General features: G+C 53.2%; 7 protein-coding genes across 7 annotated transcripts; 3 read left to right on the top strand and 4 right to left on the bottom strand.

Moving 5' to 3' along the window:
- Window positions 1-1,784: 1,784 nt before the first annotated feature.
- Window positions 1,785-3,545, top strand: PV08_06287 (uncharacterized protein; the record flags this gene model as incomplete). Its single annotated transcript, XM_016380625.1, has 1 exon — window positions 1,785-3,545. One exon carries the CDS (start codon window positions 1,785-1,787, stop codon window positions 3,543-3,545), a length of 1,761 nt encoding a protein of 586 aa, XP_016236452.1.
- Window positions 3,546-4,425: 880 nt separating this feature from the next.
- PV08_06286 (uncharacterized protein) lies at window positions 4,426-7,365 on the top strand (the record flags this gene model as incomplete). Its single annotated transcript, XM_016380624.1, has 3 exons — window positions 4,426-4,431; window positions 4,573-7,035; window positions 7,084-7,365. 3 exons carry the CDS (start codon window positions 4,426-4,428, stop codon window positions 7,363-7,365), a joined length of 2,751 nt encoding a protein of 916 aa, XP_016236451.1.
- A 773-nt stretch (window positions 7,366-8,138) lies between these two features.
- On the top strand, window positions 8,139-8,631 carry PV08_06285 (uncharacterized protein; the record flags this gene model as incomplete). The annotated part of the gene is made up of 2 exons (XM_016380623.1): window positions 8,139-8,164; window positions 8,346-8,631. The coding sequence occupies 2 exons, from the start codon at window positions 8,139-8,141 to the stop codon at window positions 8,629-8,631; spliced, it is 312 nt and encodes a 103-aa protein (XP_016236450.1).
- Window positions 8,632-10,188: 1,557 nt separating this feature from the next.
- On the bottom strand, window positions 10,189-11,733 carry PV08_06284 (uncharacterized protein; the record flags this gene model as incomplete). Its single annotated transcript, XM_016380622.1, has 1 exon — window positions 10,189-11,733. One exon carries the CDS (start codon window positions 11,731-11,733, stop codon window positions 10,189-10,191), a length of 1,545 nt encoding a protein of 514 aa, XP_016236449.1.
- A 634-nt stretch (window positions 11,734-12,367) lies between these two features.
- PV08_06283 (uncharacterized protein) lies at window positions 12,368-14,308 on the bottom strand (the record flags this gene model as incomplete). The annotated part of the gene is made up of 6 exons (XM_016380621.1): window positions 12,368-12,772; window positions 12,954-13,105; window positions 13,251-13,399; window positions 13,508-13,773; window positions 13,915-13,995; window positions 14,114-14,308. The coding sequence occupies 6 exons, from the start codon at window positions 14,306-14,308 to the stop codon at window positions 12,368-12,370; spliced, it is 1,248 nt and encodes a 415-aa protein (XP_016236448.1).
- Window positions 14,309-16,171: 1,863 nt separating this feature from the next.
- PV08_06282 (uncharacterized protein) lies at window positions 16,172-18,169 on the bottom strand (the record flags this gene model as incomplete). The annotated part of the gene is made up of 3 exons (XM_016380620.1): window positions 16,172-16,261; window positions 16,312-17,640; window positions 17,693-18,169. 3 exons carry the CDS (start codon window positions 18,167-18,169, stop codon window positions 16,172-16,174), a joined length of 1,896 nt encoding a protein of 631 aa, XP_016236447.1.
- Window positions 18,170-19,288: 1,119 nt separating this feature from the next.
- PV08_06281 (uncharacterized protein) lies at window positions 19,289-21,058 on the bottom strand (the record flags this gene model as incomplete). The annotated part of the gene is made up of 4 exons (XM_016380619.1): window positions 19,289-19,808; window positions 19,860-20,787; window positions 20,843-20,965; window positions 21,016-21,058. 4 exons carry the CDS (start codon window positions 21,056-21,058, stop codon window positions 19,289-19,291), a joined length of 1,614 nt encoding a protein of 537 aa, XP_016236446.1.
- Between the last annotated feature and the right edge of the window lie 2,852 nt (window positions 21,059-23,910).

Here is a 23,910-nt window from a genome sequence, read left to right as displayed (position 1 = left end):
AGAGCCGAGGAATGGTAGACTGGGCATCGACTTCTTGAGAAGCGTGGCTGTTCGGGGCGACGATAAAGGTGATGAGAAGGCCCTAGTGGTGGTGGTAATTGTAGTCCTCGGACCCCGCAGTAGTGGTGAGTGGAGGCGAGCAGTTGCTTTACTGAGCGTGTAGAACGTACGATTCAAGATGGGAATACGCATAACAAGGAAAATTCGACGACGAAGAGAACGGGGTGAGAAATATATAGACACAGGAGACAAGACTGCAGGTATGGTAGTGGAGGCTGTAATCTGGAAGAAACAAAAAGTATTTGAGATTGTGAGATGATTGCGCCCCCCAAATCGTTAGAGCGATATACGGAGTATGCGATGGATGATGCAATGCAAAAGGTATTGAGGGCACTAACAGCGTGACACAGCCTAGAACTACGGATAGAGGCAAAAGACGTATTCCGCTCGTACTCGTCAAAGGTGGAGATTTGCTCAGGATGATAATGTAATCAGCGATCCATCATCGCCGTCATCGATCAGCCCCCAAAAAAGGACGAGGCTGAGAGTCTGATGCATCTGTTACTCGTAGACCTATCGGAGTTCTCAAGATACGCAATCTTGCCTTTGTGGCTTCTCTTGCGATATCTTCCTCTCTGCTTCAAGGGACCTGGATATGATGCTGGCACCGTGAACCTCTATCGCCTCCCGCGACATTGAAGTCAGTAACGACTGCAAATGGTTTCATAGCCACAGTGGAAGGGTTAACGACATCCGGTCAGTCCCTGGCACCGTCTCTTGTGAGGAGGAATAGCGACACAGCGATTTGCCACAAAAAAGGGCGCACCTCAATGGCTGGTGAAGACGAAGACAATGTCCACTTGTTGCATCTCGGTCAGGACTAGGGATGAATGGGAATGAAGGCCCATTTCGTTTCACGAAAAATAGTGTACAGGTCCCAGGGTGAAATCGTAGGTACTTGAAGAAAGCGAAGACCAGAAGTAGCGTCCGAACCACCCATGGACCCGCGGTGCTTGAGAGAGAAAAGAGTTGTAGATATACCTCAAGAAATGTGCAGGTCTTAGACTGTCAGAACTGCACCTAAACGCTTCGTTCGCTTGTCTGTCCACCTGGCGGCATCAGAGCAAGTCTATCAACATCGCACTAAGCGACAACAGTTTTGCCAATCCATCCAACCAGGCCAGTTCTCCCACAACTGGAGATGGCCGGGGACAGCATATGGTGACGAGAGTTCGAAGTCAGCTCGTGGACGACTGATGTAAAGAAAGTTCTGAATGAGAGGCTGAAGCCAATGAAGACCTGGCCGGTTGAAAACTGAGACTCGTACTTGAACCGGTAATGAAGCCGCGTTCAGACGCTTAGGGCGGCGAGACGGTGTGGCCTCCACATCAAGCGCGAGGCTCCACGGTGTCCTCCCTACGATTTGGAACTTGTTGGTGTCCATCGACTACATCGACTTACATGAGGGATAGATCCGTTCCATTAGCTTCTCGAAGGAAAGCACCATCCACGTCCATTTCACTAGACTCTTGAAGCAAAGCACTATCTACAATCCATTTCACTACCTCTTCGGAGCTCTACAGATTTCAGTATCCTCGGTCTCCAACACTCGCAATCGCAGTTGACGTCTGTCTCATAGCCGTCCACCCGTCAGCACCCTGACTTTGCACTGTACTGCGCAACGGTGTCCAATTTCTGCCACAGATCCTTCCACACTCATTCAGAGCCTCTCAATCCAGAACCAAACTTCTGCTCATTACTCAGTGCACCTCGACCCGTTCCTGATGTCTCGAAGGGCGCCTGCCGACCGCGCAGCCCAGAATGCCCAAACCCTCAAGGCTCTTGTCAAGCTCGAAGGTAACAAGATCTGCGCGGATTGCAAGAGGAACAAACACCCACGATGGGCAAGTTGGAACCTGGGGGTCTTTATCTGTATTCGATGTTCTGGCATCCATCGAGGCATGGGCACCCATATCAGTCGAGTGAAGTCGGTGGATCTGGATGCCTGGACCGATGAACAACTGCAGAGTATCCTGAAATGGGGTAATTCAAGAGCGAATAAATACTGGGAATCCAAACTTGCACCCGGACACGTGCCGTCTGAAGCGAAGATCGAGAACTTCATCCGCACAAAATACGAGTCTAAGCGATGGGTTATGGATGGCCCTATTCCGGATCCTTCCACCTTAGATGACGGTGAAGACGACATGCCGCTGAATATTGTTCAAGAGAAGGCTAAAATTGAGAGGTCGGCTTCGCAGCGAGCAACTGCTACCCAGCCGCGACCACCACAACCGCGTGCAGCGCCGAACGTCGACCTGTTCGATGATTTCGCCCCTCCGCCTCCAGCCAGACCTAGCACTGCAGACTTTGCAGACTCGAGACCGACAAAAACTGCGCCACCTGCACCAGCACCTGCACAGGCTGCGAAACCCGCAGGAAAACCACAAGACTCTCTGTTAGGGTTGGACTTTTTTGGGAACGCGCCGTCAGGGATTGGACGACCATCTAGTGCAGCTGCAAATCCAACATCATCAGCAAACAGCAGAGGGGACCTCAAGAGTTCTATCTTGTCCTTGTATGCCAGCGCCCCAAAACCACAACCCGCTCAAACCCAGCATGACCGCCAACCATCAATGGGAGGTGCGGCGTCACCGCCTCTGGGGAACCAAGGCGCTTTCGGTGGTTTGGCTGATGCTTTCGGTGGACTGAGCTTCTCCAGCACAACCACATCACCGCCCCCGCAACCACAGTCATCTTCAGCCTTTTCTGCATTTAGCGGCCTGACGAGCACGGGGCCAAAACCCACACCCTCAGTTGGCGCTTCGCCGCCTCCTCCCTTGAGTGGCGGTAGTTTCTTCGATTCTGTACCGTCGAAAGCACCTGCTGTCAAACCGACCGTCACATCAACTTCTGCGTCTAACGGCTTGGACTTTGCGTTCACGCAAACAGCATCGGCACCCCAGCCTGCGGCGGGGCCAGCACCATCTACATCGTCTCTGCCAGTCGATCTCTTTGCAGCCGACGACTTTGGTGGGTTTGCAAGCTCTATGCCTGCATCGCCTCCTAAGCCAGCTAGCACAAGCGTCGCCTCGGCTCCAACCAGCACTGCAAACACAGGCTCGCCGTTCAATCTGTCCTCTTCCACCTCCTCTGCACCTATGCCCGCGCCACAACAAGCTCCACAGACATTCAAATCACCAGCGGCGCCACAAAACAATGCTGCACTGTTTGACCCATGGGGTTCTGGCAATGACAGCAGTCCTTGGGGAGCACCAGACCAGGCGCCCGCACCGCCCGCGCAGCCCAAAGTGGAACTGGGGAAACCACCAGCTCACATAACAGCCAACGACATTCGTGGCGGATGGGCGGCTCCCATGTCATCGAGCAACAAGCCTTCTCAGCAACCGACGGTGACGGCAGACGAAGACTTCGGAGGATGGACCTCCGCACCGACGACCCAGACCCCTTTTAGCGGACCAGCGAAACCCAGCGGTGGTGGATTTGGAGGCGCATCGGATCCCTTTGACAATCCCTGGGGTTAGTGAGACGGATGCATTGGTCACGATATATACGGAGTGCGGGAAGTGATGAGGAAGACATTGCCAGACGAGATGAAGACAATGAATGGTTATTGCGGCATGAGCATTTCTCCATAGACCAGCAGACAGTCGTAATACAAGAAGCATACGAGGCGTAACACAAGGTGTGTCTATATAAGTGCTCGGACACAGGCTGTGGCCCCGGATCAACTGCACCGTGCCCCTCCCGTGTCTGTACTGTACAACAGGGTGTCGTAGTGCACCGGATGAACGCCACCAAAGAAGCCGGGTGCATTTTTGTCTGGATCGACCGCCCTGACAAACAGCGTGACAGGGGTACTCGTCCTTTGAAGTTGTCAGGGTCTTGGTCGGCCTCGAGATGGGTTGGGTTAGCTTCCTTTGTGGCTAGTAGGCTGTCTCTTCCCGTCCGCCGTCGATTGGCCAGCAGGCGCGCGGCTTCTGGCCTGCCACTGTGCCCATCCATGAGCCTGTTTTAGGCGTCGAGGATTCGACCACTCACCATGCTGGTATCACTCCCTTGACATTGCTTGTTCGAAGCCTTAGACAAGCCATGGCACACCGTCACCACTCGATCCCTCACCTTGTATGACTGCCAAATGAACAGCCCATCGTCACCGCTGTAGATATCCGGCCACCTCCCTCAATCCACGGATTGACCAACAACCCCTTTTGCGTCCACTGCCCGGTCTTTTCCTACCGTTTACCCCGAATCCGATGATTGCAGGACTGTCTTCAGGAGCAGCAACCGATCGGCCATTACGCGCAGGAGGCGGGCCAGGAGGGAGGGTTGTGGCCTGCCCATCATCACAATAAAGTCAACACGGATTCAACAATAGGAGCGGGAAGCCGGGTCGTCCGCCCCATGAAGGTTCGTGAATACCCTCTAATTGCTCGACGCGGCCTTATTCGAGAAGCCTGCAGACGCGGTGGAAAGTTTTGGGGTGCTGCGTCCGGCCCCTAGATTCCCAGCGTCGGATAGAGACTGTTGCTGACACCGTGCTGGCTCTAGACTTCATCGCGGAGTAGAGACACGGGCGCGAGCTTCGCAGCCCGCAGGGGGCATCTCCCACAACTATCTATCAACGACGAAAGCCATCATATCACCGAAACCATTGGCTACCTCTACGATGACGACGATCTCGACCAAGAGGCCCGGAATCACAGCGCAAACCAGCATCAGCACAACAACTTCAATACGCATAGCGTTGTCAATGGCATACAGACGGAGAACAACCGAGCCATAAGGAGGACTTCTATACCGCGGAAGCAACTGCCAGGAAGAGGAAGCACGAATGGACATGATGCGCCGCGCACGAATGGCCTCTCTAGAGGCCCTTCAGTACAAGACCCATCATGGGACCGAGACCGATCGTCCCCGTCGCCTCCCATGGGCACTCGAGAGCGGTCACCGTCCGACACGGCTACATCTTCTTTTCCTCTGAACGATATCGAGTATGAATCAAGTCCCGCTGGATTGGCGCAAGAGTTGAGCAATCTACAAGCTTTGCGGAGGATGTCAATGAATGTTGGCGCTGCGGATGACCCGGATCTGCCACAGCTGAGCGCCGCTGGGATGCCCAATGCGCCATCCTCCACCTCTAGCGAAGATGATTCCTCGCGACTGTTCTGGGTTCCGGCCCGTCTACATCCCGAGTTGGCACCGAAAGAGTTCAAAACATTCCTCGAGGGCAAGGCCGAGCAGATAAGGCGCAGGTCGGGTGAATTATCTGCCTTTAGCTCACCAGCGTCGTCCAGATCAAGCTCGTTAAGTGTCGAAGGGGGCAACCCTAGTTTGAGGCGAAAGAAGTCCATGCTGTCTCGGCAGATCAACAGCTCGATAGGCTATCAGGACGGCGCAGATAGGCTGGAAAGGAAGAAGTCCCAATCGCGACGGTCCACTCCGCAAGATCCCAACCTACAGGAGCTGGAGACGTTGGTGGCCAACACTGTAGGTTTGTCAAACGTGGAACTTGACAAACCTGTGGAGGACGATACAGGAGACATTATACTGCCATCGGTACCCGGTTCCAGCCTTAAGAGGTCGACGAGGACGACATACAGACGTGGCGGTAGTTTGAAAGGGAGAGGAGCCGATCGCAGCACCTACGCGCAAAGAGCTGCAAGGAGAGCTGCCAGTGGTGGTCCGTCAGGCAGCAGGCCTGAGTCGCCCGAAACCAATGTTCCGGCGATGCCACCAATTCCTAACTTTACCTCTGGAGACGTTGCCAATCTCGCGCTAACACTTAAAGATCCCTCGGCCTCACAAGCACCGTCACGGAGTGCTGCAATGAACTTTTCGCGACCAGCAGGACGTGATGCGTCACCAAACACTAGTATTGGCTCGTCCGTCCCTTCGACCTTCGACTCGATTTTTGGAGACGATGAACCTTCGAGGCCCCCCAGCACATCGAGCATGCCAGAAATACAACGCCCTTCGTCGGCACCACAATCGCCTCCCAAATCGAGCACCTCGGTTGAACGAAAAACCGTGCCCCAGATCGTTGAAACACCACCTCCTGAAGAAACATGGACGCATACTCAACCTCCACGTTCATCCTCCATGCAGACACCGGTCAGGCACCCTGAAAGAGTATCATCCCGCGAAGACAAGGCTCGGAACGTTTCTCCTCAAAGGCCTTCTATGCCAAGCAAGGGTTCACTACCGAGTCTCCCTGGGAGATCTCCGCCAGCACCGAATGCCATGCCTCCACAGACCCGACCAACGCAAAGCCTTGAGCAGCCTTCGCCTCTCCCAGGAAACGATACCAATACCAGCAATTTGTCATTTATTCCCACACTAACTGTGGACAGACGTGCAGAGAGTAAGAAGAAGGAAGAGAAGAAATCTTCGTGGAGCTGGTTATTGGGCAAAGAGGACGGCGACAAAGAGAAAAGTGAGAAACCAAAGGCCAAGATTGCTAAGCCACCGCAACAGCACGACAACACCAGACTCGATGTTTTGCAGGCTTCCATCGATGGTGGTGGAAAAGGTCGCGAGAGTCTCGTCCTCGATCGTGATAGTCTGAAGCTCGATGAAGAACGGAAAAGGGAAAGTCAACGGAAATCATCCGGTAGTGACACGAAGAAGGAGAAAGAAAGTATATTTTCTACAATATTCGGCGGAAAGAAGGCCAAAGGAGACAAGGAGAGCAACTCCAAGAAGGCTCGTGAGCGTGGGTTGTCGCCAGAACCACCGTATCGAGAGTTAAGACCCGACATCGACTACAACTGGACGCGATTTTCGATACTGGAAGAAAGGGCAATATACCGTATGGCCCACATCAAACTTGCCAACCCACGACGAGCTCTACACTCCCAGGTGTTGTTGAGTAATTTCATGTATAGCTATTTGGCAAAGGTGCAACAGATGCATCCCCAAATGAACCTACCCACAAGTGCGAAGCAGCAGAGGAAACAACAGCAAAAAGACCAGCAGCCGGACGAGTTTACCCAATATCAGCGGTATCAACAGGTAAGTCTGGTTGTTGATGTTTACGAATTTCGACTGACGTTTGGGTAGCAGCAAGCACACCAACAGGCCCTGGAGCACCAACAGCAGCCACAAACATATGGTGCGCAACAGGAAATGAGTGATACCTCAGCATATGATTATGGCAATGGCTCTGGTTCGAGACCGATTTCGAGAGGCAGCAAAACGTCGGTGGAGAATGATGCATCAGCATATCAAGGAGGTGGATACAATCAATACCAATTTTCTCAACAGCAGCAGCAACAACAACAACATCAGCAGCAGGGGCAATATGGAGCCCAGCTGGACGACGATGACGACGATATGTGGTAATATTTTGCATTCTGTAAGATTCTACGAGGAAATATTACTCTTTTGCAAACATTTGGGTGTGTCTCTTGCCTGGAGATGGGTTTTGCTCTTTGAGCGAAATTTCATGCAGGAATGTACTCCAGGGACAGTGCAGCGGTCCCTACTCTTTGTCGAGTTTTCTTTAGCAGCATAGCGAGTGGACGTGAGCGGAATTCTCAATCCTGAGTTCGAGGTCCATCTAGGGAGGGATATATCGTGGTAATTGCCGTCATGTGGTAGTTGAATACACTGCTTACTACCATTGTGATGATGGTACAACCTAATTTTTTCTTCCCTCGTTTTACATAGAAGGAGGCTCGTAGTTGTGATGGAATCCCGACCAAGTGGCAATGAAACTGGGCCACAAACATTCAGCCTTGTTGGACGTCATGAACTCAGCCTCGCCAGCCACTGTGAGACAGACACCTGGACCAACTCTTTCCGCCTGCGCCTTTCCGTGCTTCAATCATCGCATCCGCCGGATACTCACATCTACCGACTCGACACCTTCCTGCATTTGCTGTTTACAATTCACACAAGTGCGTCAATACATATTGGTATTGGTATCCTGTCCGATAGCATCGCTTCACCGCCACAAATAGCCTTTGTCGCAATCCAAGTCTTGCCACCTACGACGCCGGCCTCGCATTCTCTCAATCTCATTCTGAACACCCATACCTACACCCCTCGATCCTGTATCAACAGTTCGACCCCAGAGTGTCTTCAACGTTTCGACCGCATAATCGTTTGTCACGATGTCCGACGCATACGCTCGCGAAGAGTAAGTAACCCCCTTTTTTGCATCGTCTCGAGCGGAACAGCTGTTCGGGCGACCCAACAAGGCACAAGGACTACGTAAGAATGTGCATCTGTCCTTGTGACTTTCTTGATGCTCTCAACATCGCTCGGCCATATCCTGCAGGCATTATCTGTGTCGCTAACATGGCTCCCACAAAATAAAGACAAAACAACGCCCTCCTCTCCTCACTCTCCCAGAAGACGTCGGCGCTGAAACACATCACGCTGGACATCTACGACAATGCACGATCTCAAGGAACTCTAGATAATACGAACGAAGTCTTTAGCAACATGAGCACCAGCATACGAGGATCCGCGGGGCGGCTGACACGCATGGCGAAACAGGGTGATAAACTCGCCGTGCTAAAGCTGGCAGGCATCATTATTGTTGCCGTGTTGCTCATTTACTGGATTGGCGGCTGGATTCTAGGTCTGCTCTTTGGCCGATGATGCGATCGATGGAAGGAAGCACGACGATGAACCTCCCGAGTAGGCAAGACGACACACACGACGGGCTTTGAGATGACGGAGGTCATATCTTGGAGAGGAACCCTGAGAAAAGGAGGTGGTAGGGGACTATTAGCTGAGTTCAGTGATATGGTATGACACATCTTGACGGCGAGAACGAAGGTTCAGGTGAACAGAGCAGGGCTGGATTGAGGGTGGGCAGCATGATGCGGAAGATGCAGTGTAATTTCGACAGCAAAGAAGGAGGTGGAAATGGAGATGGAGATCAATACGTGAACGTATGCAGATTCGCAGATGATGAAACCGACGACGGCTGGCCATGGCTGTGCGCCGTACGCACTGGGCGAGTTGACGCTACAGATCAGCGCGGACAGGACACAAGCATGGCTTTTGGATCCACTTGGCTGAATGCCTGAATACCCAGCGAAACGAGAAGTGACCTTTTATTGAATGCTTCAGTGCAAGAGCTCATCCAGCGAGGACATGAACGACGGAACTGAAGAGGGCAGAAGACCATTTCAAAGAATCACCAGCACCCGGTCTGATTACCTGCTCTTGTCTAGGAGGTGTTCCCACGAGAGATGATGGTGCAAGTCTCTAGCCTGGAATCCCCCCTCAGCAGGGTCACGCATTTTTCGACTTCTACAAGGCACCACTTGAACATCGATCCAGACGGAGCTTTCGACAGTCGCGGATTCCGAACCAAGGGCATCAAGAACGCAGACGGCCAAACCCGAGGATCTCTTGTTTTCCATGTTGCCTTTCACCAAGACTTGAACGAAGCTGTCCTGGATCACCTGGGTTTCCCTGGGATTGCCTCTATCTGGAGTATCCTGGACTCCCACAGGCCATCTGCACAGTATTCCAGCGGCCTACTCACTGTCCTATACGCAATCACTTGTTCGTCCTGGCTCCTTTTATCCCCCTATCTTCAGCTCACCTGCGGCGCGGCGCTACTGTTCAAGTTTCTCGATTTCGAATCATTTTTCTTTTACTCTTCTCACCGGTCGCCCTCACCGTCACCACCGCCATCTTCTACGTGCGAATTGAGTGGAAACTACATGTCTCTCACGGAAGCCTTTTACTTGCAAAGCTTATTACGCTCGAGGTCTAAGAAGGCGGCGAAGGAGTCCGCGTACGATGCTTGTTTTGCTTTTCCGGCGAAGGAGGTGCCTTTTATTGATTCAGCGAGACATCCTTGGGGGTGTGTATTTGTCCTTGTCCTCGTCCTTGTACTGCTTCTAGTCAATTATCCTTTTTCCCCCTCCTTGTAGTGTATAGTAATACCGCACAGTATATATGCGTATATTTGTATATGCAACTGCTCAGGAAATGGTCGTCATCGTATGCGCAAGGGCATTCCGGCCATAAGCTATGCATTTCTTTTTTTTTTCTTTCTTGATATGTGGGTGTTTTGTTTTTTTAGGACGACAAGGTGCATAGGTATCAATCAATCAATCAACGACAACGACCATTTATCTTTTAAATCCATGTACTACCTCCTGAGGCTCAGCAGGTGCCAAAGTACCAATCAATTGCCTACATGGCATCTTCGAAGTCTTCGTCTTCGTCCGAATCGGCGTTGCCGTCGCCATTGCCGTCGACACCGACACCGCCACCCTCGACCTTGACGGCGGCGGCGGCGGCAGCAGCAGCAGCAGAAGCCATTCCATTCTCGAACTTGACCCGCTTGTTGTGATCTCCTCGTCCTCCGTCACCGGCGGCAGCACCACCACCGCCGCCGAAACTGACGGGTGTGTTGGCGTCACTGCTCGGTCCGCTCTCGTCGTCGAACTCCCTCTTGACGCCGTTGACCGGCCTCGGGTTGTCCACGCCGGTGCCGGCCGGGGTGCCGACGATACTTCCTCCGCCGAGCCCACTCCCACTCCCGCTCCCGCTCCCGCCGACGCCGCCTACGACGTCGACATCCTCAAACTCCAAATCGTCATCGTCGTCCTCGTCACCGTCGTCTTCCTCGTCTTCCTCCTTGGCCCGTTTCTCCGCCTCGAGCCGTTCGCGTTCCATTTCGGCCATGTACGCCGCGACTTCGTCCTGTAGAGTGGAATTTGCCGCCGCCGTCGTCGTCGCTGCCGCCCCATCTGTGATGATATTCAGATTCTTCTTGTCGTCCTCGTCGTCCTCCTCCTTCTTGGGCAGCACCATGTCCGCGGTGCCCGACTCCGGTGTACCCGTGCCCGATTCGACCTTGACGGCCGCACCGTTCGAAGAAGGAGCAGGACCTATCGCGCTACTCGTGTGCCACGCAGGCAACTGGTTCTGTTTCGCCAACAGCCTCTTGCGCTCCTCTTTCCGTTCCGCCTCCTCCCTGTCGTGCTCCGCGCCGCTGGTCAGGTTGATGGCGAGGTTCTCGACCTTGACCATCTCGGGGCCCTTTTTGAGGTTCCTCGCGTCCCCGCGCTTGATCTCGACGTACTGTCCCTGTTCCTTGCCGCCGCGCTCGCGGGGCACGTCCTTCTTGCGTTCCCACGCGCTCTGGAAGTCGTTCTCGGGCACGTCTTTCCGGTCGATCTTGAGGATCATGTCGTCGAAGCGTTTGAGCTGGTCGTTGACGCGCCGGATCTTCTCGTGGTGGCCGCGGTCCTCGGCCGCCGCCCGCTCGTTCTGCACGAGCGTGCTCCCGCACCGGTCGCAGTAGAACCCGTCGGCGCCGACCTTGTCGAGGATCGCGAGCTCGTCGTACTCGGCCTTGCAGCGCGGGCAGCGCCAGTCCTTGCGCTTCGTCTCGTCCTGCTGGTACAGCGCCTCCACCTTCTTGCGCAGCTTGGCGATCCGGTACTTGATCGCGTCGATCGCCGGGTGGAACGGGCAGTAGTAGTACTCCCGCGGGCTGCCGCGCTGGGACCCCACGCGCACCTCGACCCGGGAGTGCGTCTGCACGAGTCGGGCGTTGCGGAGCGGCGTCATCAGGCTGCGGATGTCCTTGGGTTGCGCCGACAGGAGAACCGAGAGGTCGTCCATGCCGAGCACGGAATGGAGCATGAGGGCGTCGACGATCAGGATCTGCCGGGGCTGGTGGAAGAACGTGCGGACCGCGGTCCTGATGAGTGTTTTTGCCTCCTCCATGATGGCGACCTGGACAGAAACGACAGAGGAGCCGGGGATCGTAGAAGAGAGAGAGAGAGAGAGAGGGCGGGGGAGATAGAAGGGTGAAGCGGGATCGAGAACGAATCAGTAGGCGTCCAGGCGTCGAAGGAAAAGAATTTTGGTGTGCTGAAACAAAAAGTTCGCAAGAATGGTTGGCGAGATCCAGCTCAAGGGATGATGGCAACTTGAGTGCCGGCCATATCACCCTTCGACAAGCAGTGAAGCCGTAGAAGGATAGTGTCGGAAAGATGTTCTTCTTCTGGGACGGGAACAAAATGCCTCAGAGAAGTAGACACCGGGTTATGTCGGCAGTGAGGTTGTAGGACAAAGGAATGGGAAGTTCGAACGTAGACACCCCAGAAAACGATCGCATATGCGCTCTACGTTGACCGAGCGTGAAGATCCAAAGATCCATGTGGCTTGCCTTGGCGTCAGCCTTGCAGCCTTGCCGCCTTTGTAGCTTGGTAATTAACACCCAAGTTACTCACACCCCCTTGCAGACCTGAGACCTCACCACTTTCGCCCCAAGGCACACACAGACACACACATCTCTCTGCCGTCTCGAATCATTGATGCGAATGGAGCACCTTTTCCTACATCCTACAAGAGATATCTAAACCGTATTGACCAACAAACCGGGACACTGTCCCGTCTGCCGCCACCTCGCCAGATACGGCGCCAGGCCTTCCCTCGTACGCTGGGCCAGTTCCCTCACCCTGGGTCTTCTCTGGGGATCGACGCGAAGGCAATCCTCGACGAGGGCCGTCAATTTCGGACTGTACACGCCACTCTTCAGGCCCCGGAAGATGGAATAGTCCCATTTCCTGAGCTCCTCCTCCATGCGTCGGTGCCGGTCGATCTGTTCGTCAATGTCGCGGTTGTGCCGGTCAAGGTACATCAGTCCGTACATGTTTGCGCCGACCTGCCATATCACATGGGACATCTCGTAAGGTTCGTACCGTGATCCAAACGTGGGACGTCGCCAGTTACGGCCGTAGCGTCCGTCGTCTCGTTGTTCCTAAAATCCACGCTCGCAAGAAATTCATCAGGGACGAGTAGCTTTTGCATGATGACTCCCGAAAAAGTTTGACGGTGCACGGCAAGGGCAAGGGCAAGGGCAGGACAAGGGAAGATCAGGTGGCAAAGCCAGACAGAACCTGGGGAGAGTGAGTGAAATGACTGAAGTGGATGGAACTCACAGGCGGAAACCAACAGATTGTGCCATGTCGACTCCAGCCGACACTATTGCTTGGATCTTGCCGGCTCGTACACACCGCCATCCCCCAGTCCGCGACCTTCAAACTTGGGTAAGGCATGTACCTTTCGTCTGCGGGTGCGGTACCAAGAAGAACTGTTTTTTGGAATTCAGACGTCGACCACGTCGGTTAGCCAGGATCAAACTCATCGATTTGGTAGGATCGGCATTCTTCCTCTCTGGGGTTGGGGGGGGGGAGTGGGTGAGAGGCCATAAGCGCGACCCTGGGGAAAGGACGTACTGTTTTCATGCTTCAAATCCAAATGAAGGATCCACTGATCGTTTCCTGGCGGAGCAAAATTCTCACCAAACTTGACGGTGCGCATATGATAAGTAGCTCTGGCCAGTTCATGGAACGCTTGCCAAATGAACTCCTCTGGAACCCGCTTCCTGTGCAAACAAGTCAGGTGCTCAAGTCAACATCTGTAAACAAGCATTGCTTTTTTCCTCCCCCGGTTTCGCACACGACGGGTGGTTGTGCTGAGCGGCGATACGTACTGAGACCTAGGGTTCCCCCTGTTATACGCAAGGTAATTGTCGATCAAACCATGCAAGGTGCCGTACTTGTAGTACTCGACATAGTACCTCCAGTTCCGCGACTGAGCGCCTTTAGGGAACAGCTTCAACCCTTTCAGTCTCGTCACATTTTCGCACCCTTGGTCGTAGAGTTCCATCATGATCCGTGCTTCCCAAGGAACGTCAAAGTTACCTCTCCTGTCGACGTCGTAATTTGAAATGACCTCTGCTTGCTTGATGGCGATATGCTGCAAACGGACTCAAAGGCCCGCGCGCGCGTTAGCAAACAAGAAAGGCATGACGATACAGAATTCCTAAATCAGAACGGAAATCCAACCCACGGGGCATCGTGACGTGCATGTTTGTGGATTCGCAAAAGGACCACATACCTCAACAGCGTTTCCCCTAGAATCGAACTTGGTCCATTTTCCTACCATCCCGAATGATCCACGACCCAACATTTCGGTGCACTAAGACAGATGTCACGGTCAGCCACATGCACTAACTTTCTCGAGATACAAACTTGATTCCCATTCATGAAAGTGCTCGGGTGGCTCAGATGCTCCTGAGGCTCTCGGAGCGACATACTTCCCAAAACACGTCTTCGCGATCGTCGTTTCCAGCCCTGGGTTTCGACAAAGCAAACATTTCAGCAGTGGCGTCGAACCACTTCTTCGCTCTCCATCTTTGTATTCGCCGTGTCACTTTGTCCGGATCTCTCGTCCAGGGTGCGCGTTCATAGATAGGGCGATCCTCGACCGGGACTTTTCTTCTCGGAGCCATTTTTCCTTCTCTTTCTTTCCTTAGAAGATCACGATGCTATTTAATTTATCAAAGTTTGCCGGTCGGTCGGTTGCTCGCTCGCTCGGTCGGTCGGTCACAGAGCGATTTACAGTATTCGATGATCGTTGTTGCGGAGGGACAAATAGATAGACGGAAAGACGGTAAGAGGATATCACCTGGTTTTGTAGATATCGAAGACCGACACTCTGTCGATGACAGGAAACAACACTCTTGACGGGTATGGTGTGAGAAGTGAACTTCCCACCCAAACGAGTACCCTTTGTAGGTAGGTCCTTGGAAAGCTTGTTGAGGTAGGTAGGTCAGGTAGATGAGGGGGCTGAACTATCCAAGTGAAAACAAACGACACAGGTGAGAATTGCCGAAACCAGAAAAGTGAACTGAACTGAACTGAATTGCACTTCACGGACCCGGACTCGGACACAGACGAACAGGGGAAACCAAGCAGGGGACTCGAAGGAAAACTTTGACCTGTTCATTGTCCCTCTTTGGTTCTTTCTTCCTCCCTTCTTGCCTCGAACGGACGCGCAGGTCCTTATACATGGCAGAAGAGTAGGAGAGAGACAAAAAGGATAGCGACGAGAGGAATTTTGAAAGTACGCCGGTCACGGGCTTTGTTCATTGTGTCTCCTCTTCCCTTTCCGTACCACGACGAAACTTGGCAGAAACAAGAAAAGTCATCGAGCAAAATTGAGCATCTCAGTATCAGTGGCGACAGGTACACAATGTCGAAGGGACACCGGGTGCCGGAAGCGGTTGTCGTTGTCGGGACCGTAAAGATGATTTCCAAACCCAAGAAAAATAAAAACCACAATCACATAATGAATCGCCCGCAACAATCGAACAACCATGACTGCGCCCGGTCGGAGTCGAACAAACGATCGTTCTCAGCTGTCTCTCCGTGCATGTCATTGAGGGAAACCCATCGCGCATTACCCAGGAGGCATCTCGAGGGTGATGGTGAGATGTGCAGTAGTAATAAGTAGGTCGATGGTGGTAAGTGAATCTCCAAAAACAAACACTAGCAATGGGTCATGCATTAAAGCGACGCTAGTCAGGGCGCTTGTGCATGTCATGTTGGCGCTTGAAAAACGATGATGCTCCTCCGCATCGGGCAACTAACTTGCTCAATCCGGACATTCCATTTCTGCTTAGATAATAACATCTCTTGTGTCTCTCAGACTATCCTGGACACCCGTCATATACGTAAACTGCAACGACACATATTGGCCACAGGGCACAACACTGTACAGAACAGCAAGACTAAACTTGGCCAGAGGCGCTATCGACTTACTCCCTTATGGAGGACTGAACGGAGGAAGAAAAAAGTGTCTCTCTTGTCCTCGTTAATCAAAATATCAATATCAATATCGCGAGCCCAGACTCCATTCATTGCGACGCGAAAAACGAGTAAATCCCGCGCAACCAAATATCCCTATGCATCATCAACACGCGTACAATCGCTAAGTCCTTTCATTCGATATGTCGTCTGTCCCTTTGTCTCATCCGCTGTGTACCAGCGCTTCGCTTGACAGACCAATGGCTGCTTGGATTAAATATCATGCTAGTCTTTTTTATGCAGTACGACGACGGGTCCAAGGCCATCCCCAACCCGCCTGATTCTGCTGCTTCTACTTTTCGTGGATTAACAGTTCTTTTTGTGCTCTGTCGATGCTTTCAGAATAAGTCATGCTTGCCGCTAAAATGCAGAAGGCTATTCAATGTTCATGTTCAAAGTGAGCGGAAATGCTGTCGTTGGTGCTGTCGGCACGCTCCCATCGGACTGGGGCACCGCCCGACCCGTTAGAAACTCCTCGAAATGGTCGCTTTGGTCGCTGGAGAAAGTCATGCTTGCAATTTGGCAAGAAGGGCGTCAAGTTCATTCCAGTTTGATTGTGTCATGGCAAACTTTCGATGCTTGCGTGATATAATGTGCTGCATTTGATTAGCCTAACATCCAGCGGAGGACATGGTCCGCTTCTTACCTCTTCAAAATCATCATATTTATCTCGGCAGTTCTCACAGTATCCTGGTTTTGGATCTTTCTTGACTATCTTCTTCCGCCGGCTAGGCTGAGCAGCCTGTTCGGCAGAAAGGTCATCTGCATGATCGTCGTCTTCTTCTTGAATACCGCCTAGCTTTTCCTGAGCACGACTCTTGGCCGCCCGTTGAGGTGCCGGGGCTCGGACGTTTTTGAGAGCACCAGCAAGGTCATTCATCCGATGCGACGACGGTATTGAGCCCACCGACAGGCTACCTGTATGAGTTCGCTCCAACACCTGTCGTTTCAACTGCTGGTGCACTTCTTTGCTGGTCCCGGCCTTGACTCCGGTGGCAGCTGTGGAAGAGATCATCTGGGATTGAATTGCCGATGTCAGATTGGACCGTTGTATGCCTGATGCCGCAGGCTCCCGAGACATCTGTAGCTGAGCAGGCCGAACGAACTCAAAAGGCCGATCGGGCATTGGTGGGAACGAAGGCTGTCGCTCGTGAGCAGATGCACCAGTCTTCTTGCGGTCGGAGTCCATATCCATAGGTACGTCAGCTGGGTTATGGACTGTCTGCAGGGCTTTACGGGGGCTTGTACGACGTGTAGGAGGCTCAACGCTCGCCTTCTCCACGGCAACATGTGACCTTGTGCGAGGAACATGCTGCGTCGGTTGTTGGGGTTGTTGCATGGCCACCATTCTGGCTCTTGTCCGCTGCTCCTGCTCCAATTCTCTCTTCATGGTTGGATCCTCTACGAAAGGACATTTGCCAACACTAGCCGAGCGGAATTGTGGCCAATCCCCATCTGATCGGCGAGTGACCCTGGCGTACTCCCTCACCATCGTCGGTCGATATTTTTCGTCCATGTCGTGAACATAGATGAAAGGCCCCTTGAACGGCACCAGAGACAGCGTGGGTTGTTCACGCTCGGAATAAGCAGCCAGCTTCTCGTGCTTCAAAACCTGACCCAGGTCTTCGTGCTGGTTTCGACTGCCATGTGTCGTGCTCCGAGAAAGATGGCTATGACTTCCTGCGTCCCCCAGTATCGAACCGAGTACACGTTGTAACTTTTCCGCCGCCCATATTTTCATTCCCATCTCTTTTCCTCGGACCAAGATGTCCATGTGGTTGATCCCATCGCGTCTTGTTGTAGTGGCCGACACGTGCCCACGAGGATTCTTTTCCAGAAGGGACGGATTAATGGTCTGGGGTTGGTCTTCCACCGGAGATGGCTGGGCGTTGTCATGGTGAGATGCGTTGTCTGCAGGAATGTGCCGCGTCGTGACGATGTGCGTGACCGCTTTGGAGAAAAACTTTTCTTCTTTCTATAGCCCGAATCGTTAGTAGAGCACCACACAACAACATGAAAAGACTTACCGCTCCAAGGCCCGTGATCTGTCGGAGGAAACGTGCACGCGCTTCCTCCGAGACACCATCAAAGTAGAAGCTATAGCTTGGGAAGAGTTTCCGATAATGTTTCTGCCAGGCGCGGATGCTGTCTTCCTTGGTCGTTGACTCAACGTTCTTCGTAATCCGAAGCCCAGCAGATTTCTCCCGGGCAGCAACGAGCCTTCTCTGGAAAGCTGTAGATCCAGATTCACCATTCCCTCGGTCAAAAACGCGACCTTCGGGCATGCTGGGGCCCGACTGCCTCTGAGGCGTGGCCGGGTTCTTGCCGGCGTCCCTTGCATTCTTCTCCACGGCCAGACGCTTCTGTGGCGGCTCGTTCTCTTGCTGAGCTACATTGGCCAGACTCCTCGGCCGCTTGGAGCCGCTGTGGGTGAGAGGCCGATGGGGAGAATTCGTGGCGTTCGAAAGGCTTGCCAGAGGGACTCGACGGGAAACGTTGGCCATTTCAGCAAGGGGATCATGGGGCGAGGGTGGTATGAATACAGCAGCTGCCATTCATAAGGATATTTCGAGCTCGAGGGCTGGTTGTGGAAGTGCTGGGTTGAGGATGGCAGGGAGGGGTACGCAGACCGAACAACGCGACGCGTGCTGCGGCTCTGACAATCTTAGACCAAACGGATGGTCTTCTAACAGCTGCACATGCTGGCAGACAGGACAGGCTTAAGGATGAAGATGTGCTGAAGACACAACACAAGCTCACACGGAAGAAGAGAGTTCGCCGGCGTATGGCAAAAAGAAAGAGGATCGCAAAAGACGTGAGCTGAGGTTGGAGGCAGGAATGGCAGAGAAAGCAGGCGTGTTGACGTTTGGATGTTATTGGCTCCTCCCGGCACTTTTGGCTTAGCCCGGAGCTGGCCTGTCCAAGCTTTCGTTTCTGGCCCTAGTGAAGCCCGGGGGCAGCAATAGCAGGCCAGAGGCGGCCTGAAAACGGCCCTAGACGGCCCTAGACGGCCCTGGGGAGCCACCGCGAGCCTTGCCGCCGCCCGAGCAACCGCAATCCAAACAGAATCTCTCCCAACAACCAGATTCACTCCCCCCACCTTGTACCAGAAATTAGCTGCACAGAGGACGAGCGAGCTCATTCCATACTCCGTTTTTGTTGTTTGTTATTGTTGTTGTTGCTGATTATCACTATGGAACTCTTGATAAGTACAGTACAAGCACCATGCGCCCATATCTTGCTGTTGCCGTAATAATATTACATGTCTCCCTTTGCTCAGGTAGGTATCGTCTAAACACAGCTTCCTACTACGAGTACTTGTACAATAACAACACTTAGCTGCCTACTCACTGGGCGTTTCTGGTGGTGTCTGCTCTGGTCCTGCCACCAGGACTCAATCATATTCTGCTCCGTAATCAATCGACCATCTAATCAGATCGCCCGCAAGCAATGCAACTGTACATAACATATTGGGTATCGATGAAAACAACTCCGGTCTGTCGAGGGATCGCCAGTCGTTCAGACGCCGGCTCCTACCAGCCTTGGTTTCCATATGCCAGCAATCTTTCGAATCAACGGCAGCTCACAAGAAAGCATCATTCGCACATGGAACGCTCCATGGGTTAGTTGATGATGTGTCTCGCTCCGATCTTACCTAGAACTCCAGCCTCCTTGGGCTTTGGACTTCGATCTCTGCCTTTCTTTCTGCTCAAGAATCCAAGCATGCTGCCACTTCCTTTATCGTATTTGCCGCTCGCGTCACCACCACCCCCGTCTGGATAACCGGGCGGTGTCTGGTCAGCCAACTGGGACCAGCTACCTGTCTCGTCCAGTACCATTTGCACTCCTCCGCCTTTGCTCAGCTGTCGTGTTCCTGCCATCGGTCTCTGTGGCGGTAAGGGCCGACTGAAGGACTTCGACGAAGACGCTGGCCGGCCAATCTGCTGTTGCGTGTGCGGCGGTGCTTGCTTCGTGTCCTCCAGGGGATTGAAGATTTCTTCGCTTTGAGGTGTGACGGCGGCACTTGGCGACAACGGCGGCGATCCATCTGGAGAGGTCGGTACACTGTTGGACTCGGTTTGTGTAGTATCGAGGTGGACATGCTCCTCGGGCACAGTCCCAGCCACGGCTGCTGCTGCAGGCCTAGGTAGCGTTAGTGAACAGTCATCATTCGGTTGTGGAGCTGGTGCATACACTTCGTAACTCGCCAGTGTATAATCAAACGGCTCAAACATGGTCTCTATCATCCGATGTAGCTCGTCCTCTCGAATTTCTCGACTCGTGGCGTCGTTGCGCAACTCGGCTCTTGGCTTCTGCTTCCGTGCCCGCGCCTCTAGAGGAGCTTCCTCAAGCAAGAGCTCCTCCAGGTCGTATGTCGCATCGAAATTTGTCTTCTCGCTGGAAGGCACAAATATCGGGGGTATCTGTTTTCGCTCAAGTGCGTCGAAGTTTATGGGTTGGAAAAAAGGATGCGAGGTGAATGTGTCAAATCCGGTAGCTCCGATGCGTTTCCGCCGGTCCTTTTCAATCAAAGAGGTCATCGCTGACAGACACGGCATCGACACTGGTGGTTTGGTGACAAAATAATGTGGGTTTCCTGCGGAGATGGACTCGGCCAGGTCTTCATAGGTTTTGCCTTCAAATGGTCGTTTTCCATATACGCATTCATACATTGTTACCCCCAATGACCACCAATCCACCTCGCTGTAGTACCCTGAACCTCTGAACACTTCTGGGGCTAGATATGCGAGCGTGCCTGACTTGCTGGTCAATGGCTTGCCGGGCTTGAAGTCAGAAGCAACGTTGAAATCTGCCAAATGCACATGACCCTCGGAATCTAGTAGCACATTGTCGGGTTTCAGATCTCGATGGACAATTCCTTGACTGTGGATATATCGAAGGGCGCAAGCTAATTCGGCCATCCAGAAGCGGATGGCGTCCTCGGTGAAAGCTTTCCGCTGGATGTGGAAGCGAAGATCACCCCCGTTCATCAGGTCGACCACGAGATACAAATATTCGACGTCCTGGAAGCCATATCGGAGATTGCACAAAAATGGATGGTTCAGATGTTCGAGCATCCGTCTTTCCCGGATGATATTCCGAACACTCTCGGATCGCACGACTAGCACTTGTCAGCCTCGACCGGCTCTGAAGATAGGGGATGGGGTGAAATGCACCTTCATCCTTGCGAATATATTTGAGCGCAAAGGTCAAGCCGGAATCTTTGCGCTCGACGATTCGAACTTTTCCGAAAGCGCCCTTCCCAACAACCCTCAGCAAACGGAAGTGGTTCAGATTTACTATGAAGATGATCAGCTTCCCGAGATAAATCCTTGAGGTTGAAGCATACCTTCATCAGTCAGGATGACTGGTTTAGCCTGAGAGTTGCCCATGAGCGTGAAGAGGCGATCGTGAATGGCTTCAGGGGCTCCACTGCTGCTTCACGATCGGTGACTGATGGGACATGGGGGCTTGCCGCGGGAGATGCAGCGATTTCTCTGGGCCTGCCTGCAAGGTGAAGAAGGGGGACGAAGGAATTTGTCAAAATTTTTTTGGCGATAGGATGGATTGTGGAACAAGCAAGAGTCCAGGTAAAGCAGTGAAGGGGGATGTTGGAACTCCCAATTAGAAGCCTTAACTCCTACTCGTACCAATGCAAATCTTATGGGAGACGCATGACACGTGGGTGACACGTGGGAGATCGATGAATCGTAGGATGGAGAACCCGGCGTAAGGACTACTCCTGACTCCTGATGTCAAAGTCGGAGTCCAGAGATCTCTGCTCTTGTTATTATAATATGACAAGCGATCGGAACCGAGTGGTGGCAAAGCGCTGTCGAGGGTGGGAGGCGACAGTGGGTGAAGACAGAGCCGAAGCGTCGACTTATATCTGGCAATTCGAACCGGTCGATCACAGAGTCCAACGGAATAGGTCGTCGAAGCAATGAATACGTCGCACTCGTCCGCGTTATGGCGAGAGGAATGTTCGACACCTGTACAGAGGGAGGATAGACAGGAACAAAAGTCCTACCGAAAGGTCACCGCCAGTCAATCACCAGGCCTGGGGTAAGAGACGAGGTGAGAGTTTCCAAAGGAAAGGGATGCGGTCAAGGGTCAGATTAAGTTAAGGGTAGAGACCTGCAAAGTCGGCAGCCGAGGAGACTCTTTGGCGTGGTGCAGGGGCCTCTAGACTGAGGGACCTGGCAAGGCGAAGCCCACTTGCTGTGTTAGAACTTAGCGGGAGTGGGATGGGAGCGGAAGTAGCAGGGATGATGGATGGGATGCGATGGGTCGACTCGATGAGCGAAGGCGACTTCGTCACTTTGACATGGTCGTTGCCGGGCCTGCTCGGACTGTTCCACTGCACCGGCACTGAAGACATAAATACAGTGCTGTACATAGTCACACTCGTCCTGTCGTGGGAGACTGGAAAGCTCCCTTTGGAGGTGGTCCATTCCCTCAGATTCTACATATTCAGCCGTATGTACCTATGTGTCTACACCAGCAACCATGGTCTTCGTTCGTCAGCGCTCATACAACAAAAGCACCGTATGCCGGGGCCCTACGTCTCCGGACCACGCACTCCGTGCGGATACGAGTATGTACTGTACTGTACATGGTCAACGGAAACCCTCGGTACTTGTAACTTGTTAAAGAAGCCAATTCTGAAACTTGTCGTCCCTGTCTCGCCCTCCATTCACGCTTAGAGCCGAGCTACCTCAAAGAGGCATCGCCCGGGATTCTTCTCGAAGGGTGCCTGGGGGCTTATCGCCTTGCCCGAGCACATGGCATCGCCGGCCTGAGAGTTTGATCTAAAACCACAGCATGACGGGTAGAGGCAGAAGGAAGACCCGGGACCACCGAAGATGCTTGCTACCATTCCGTCCGCCAGCATTGAGTCTTGTCTCTTGCGCCGGGCATTCCCACAGATGATGGCTTTTTGTACCTGAACATGACAAGAGTCCTTTTTCTCACGGAAACACTAGCCTCGAAAGGGGGCCGAGACTCCTCTTCTTCAGTACGAATGTCGACGATGGCGAGGTTGTAGAGCCCAGACAACTGAACTCCAGCTGTTTTGCAAGGTTCCCAAACATCTGGGCCATAATCAGCAAGACTTTCGCAAATTGGCCTGCTGGTCAGCTGCCTCATAATTGATTCCCCATCGGGCGTCGAGCAAAACCCAGTTTAAGGCCATCTGCACAGCCTAGTGAGCCACGTTTCATCGCCCCGGTTGTTTACCCCTTTCTCGCGGCCTCCACCACCACCTTGAAGCTGCAGTGGTCGTTCGGCCGTCCAATCCAACTAGTTGGAGGCTGCTGGTTTCTGATTGCTGCGTGCCCTGCAGTTGGATGCTTGGCCCGCAGGCCTTCGAGGCCATGGTTGAACTTGCATGAACGGTGCTGGCGCTGGTGGTTCCACCAGCTCAGTAGAGGCCAGTAGAACCCAAGCTAATCGTATCTGTGCCTGGATGGCACATTCAGATATGATTCCCGACGCTCGGGCTCTGCTGGCCATTCTAGGAACCAGGGCTTGGTCTGAGCTGGGACGCATTCCTGCAATGTCAAAGCATTATTGACCACCGTGTGGACCAATCTGTGTCAGAATGCCACTCGTCTTTCACCTGATTGCAAGAGAAGATATTCAATGCATATGCACGTCGCTGCATCTGCCAGCGCCCGAGCCGGGATGAGCCCTGTAGACGGTGAGCTTGTAGCCCCCCTATTCTTGGCTGCGCTCCAGGCTCTACCCAGGTCCCGGAGATCTTTTCAGCTTAAGCCACACTTCTTGTACTCCGTACAAATATTCATTATTTCCCGCTGAGATCATTCGTACTTGCGTGCTCCAAGTCTAATAATGTTGCTGCGATAAGGCCAGGGTGGAGCGAATAAATCGGGATGCTTGTGGACTCGCTGAATCATGGCACTGGCCAGGCCTGTCAAAATGCTGTCAGTATCTACTGATCCACGCTTTCTAATTCGCATTGACGGGTCGATGCGGTGTTGGTGGCTGCCACGTTTTTCCCTGTCGCTTTTCATGCATGCGGCCAAAACGCCCCGAGCTTCCCACCATTGGCTCAACTGCTCGTACCGTGCAGGATACCCTTGTGTGCCCGGCTACGAATCCCTTTCAGCAGGCATCCCTGCCGGCGCGTGTTGACACAGAGACAACCTAGAACATCCAGTGCCTGAGGTTTCCTCACTGTATGTCTCGTACGGAGTAGGCGAGGAATGGGTTGGGGGGGGGG

This window comes from Exophiala spinifera (assembly GCF_000836115.1).
Source record: "Exophiala spinifera strain CBS 89968 unplaced genomic scaffold supercont1.4, whole genome shotgun sequence".
NCBI lineage: Eukaryota > Fungi > Ascomycota > Eurotiomycetes > Chaetothyriales > Herpotrichiellaceae > Exophiala > Exophiala spinifera.
This window is presented reverse-complemented; position numbering and strand designations above follow the sequence as displayed.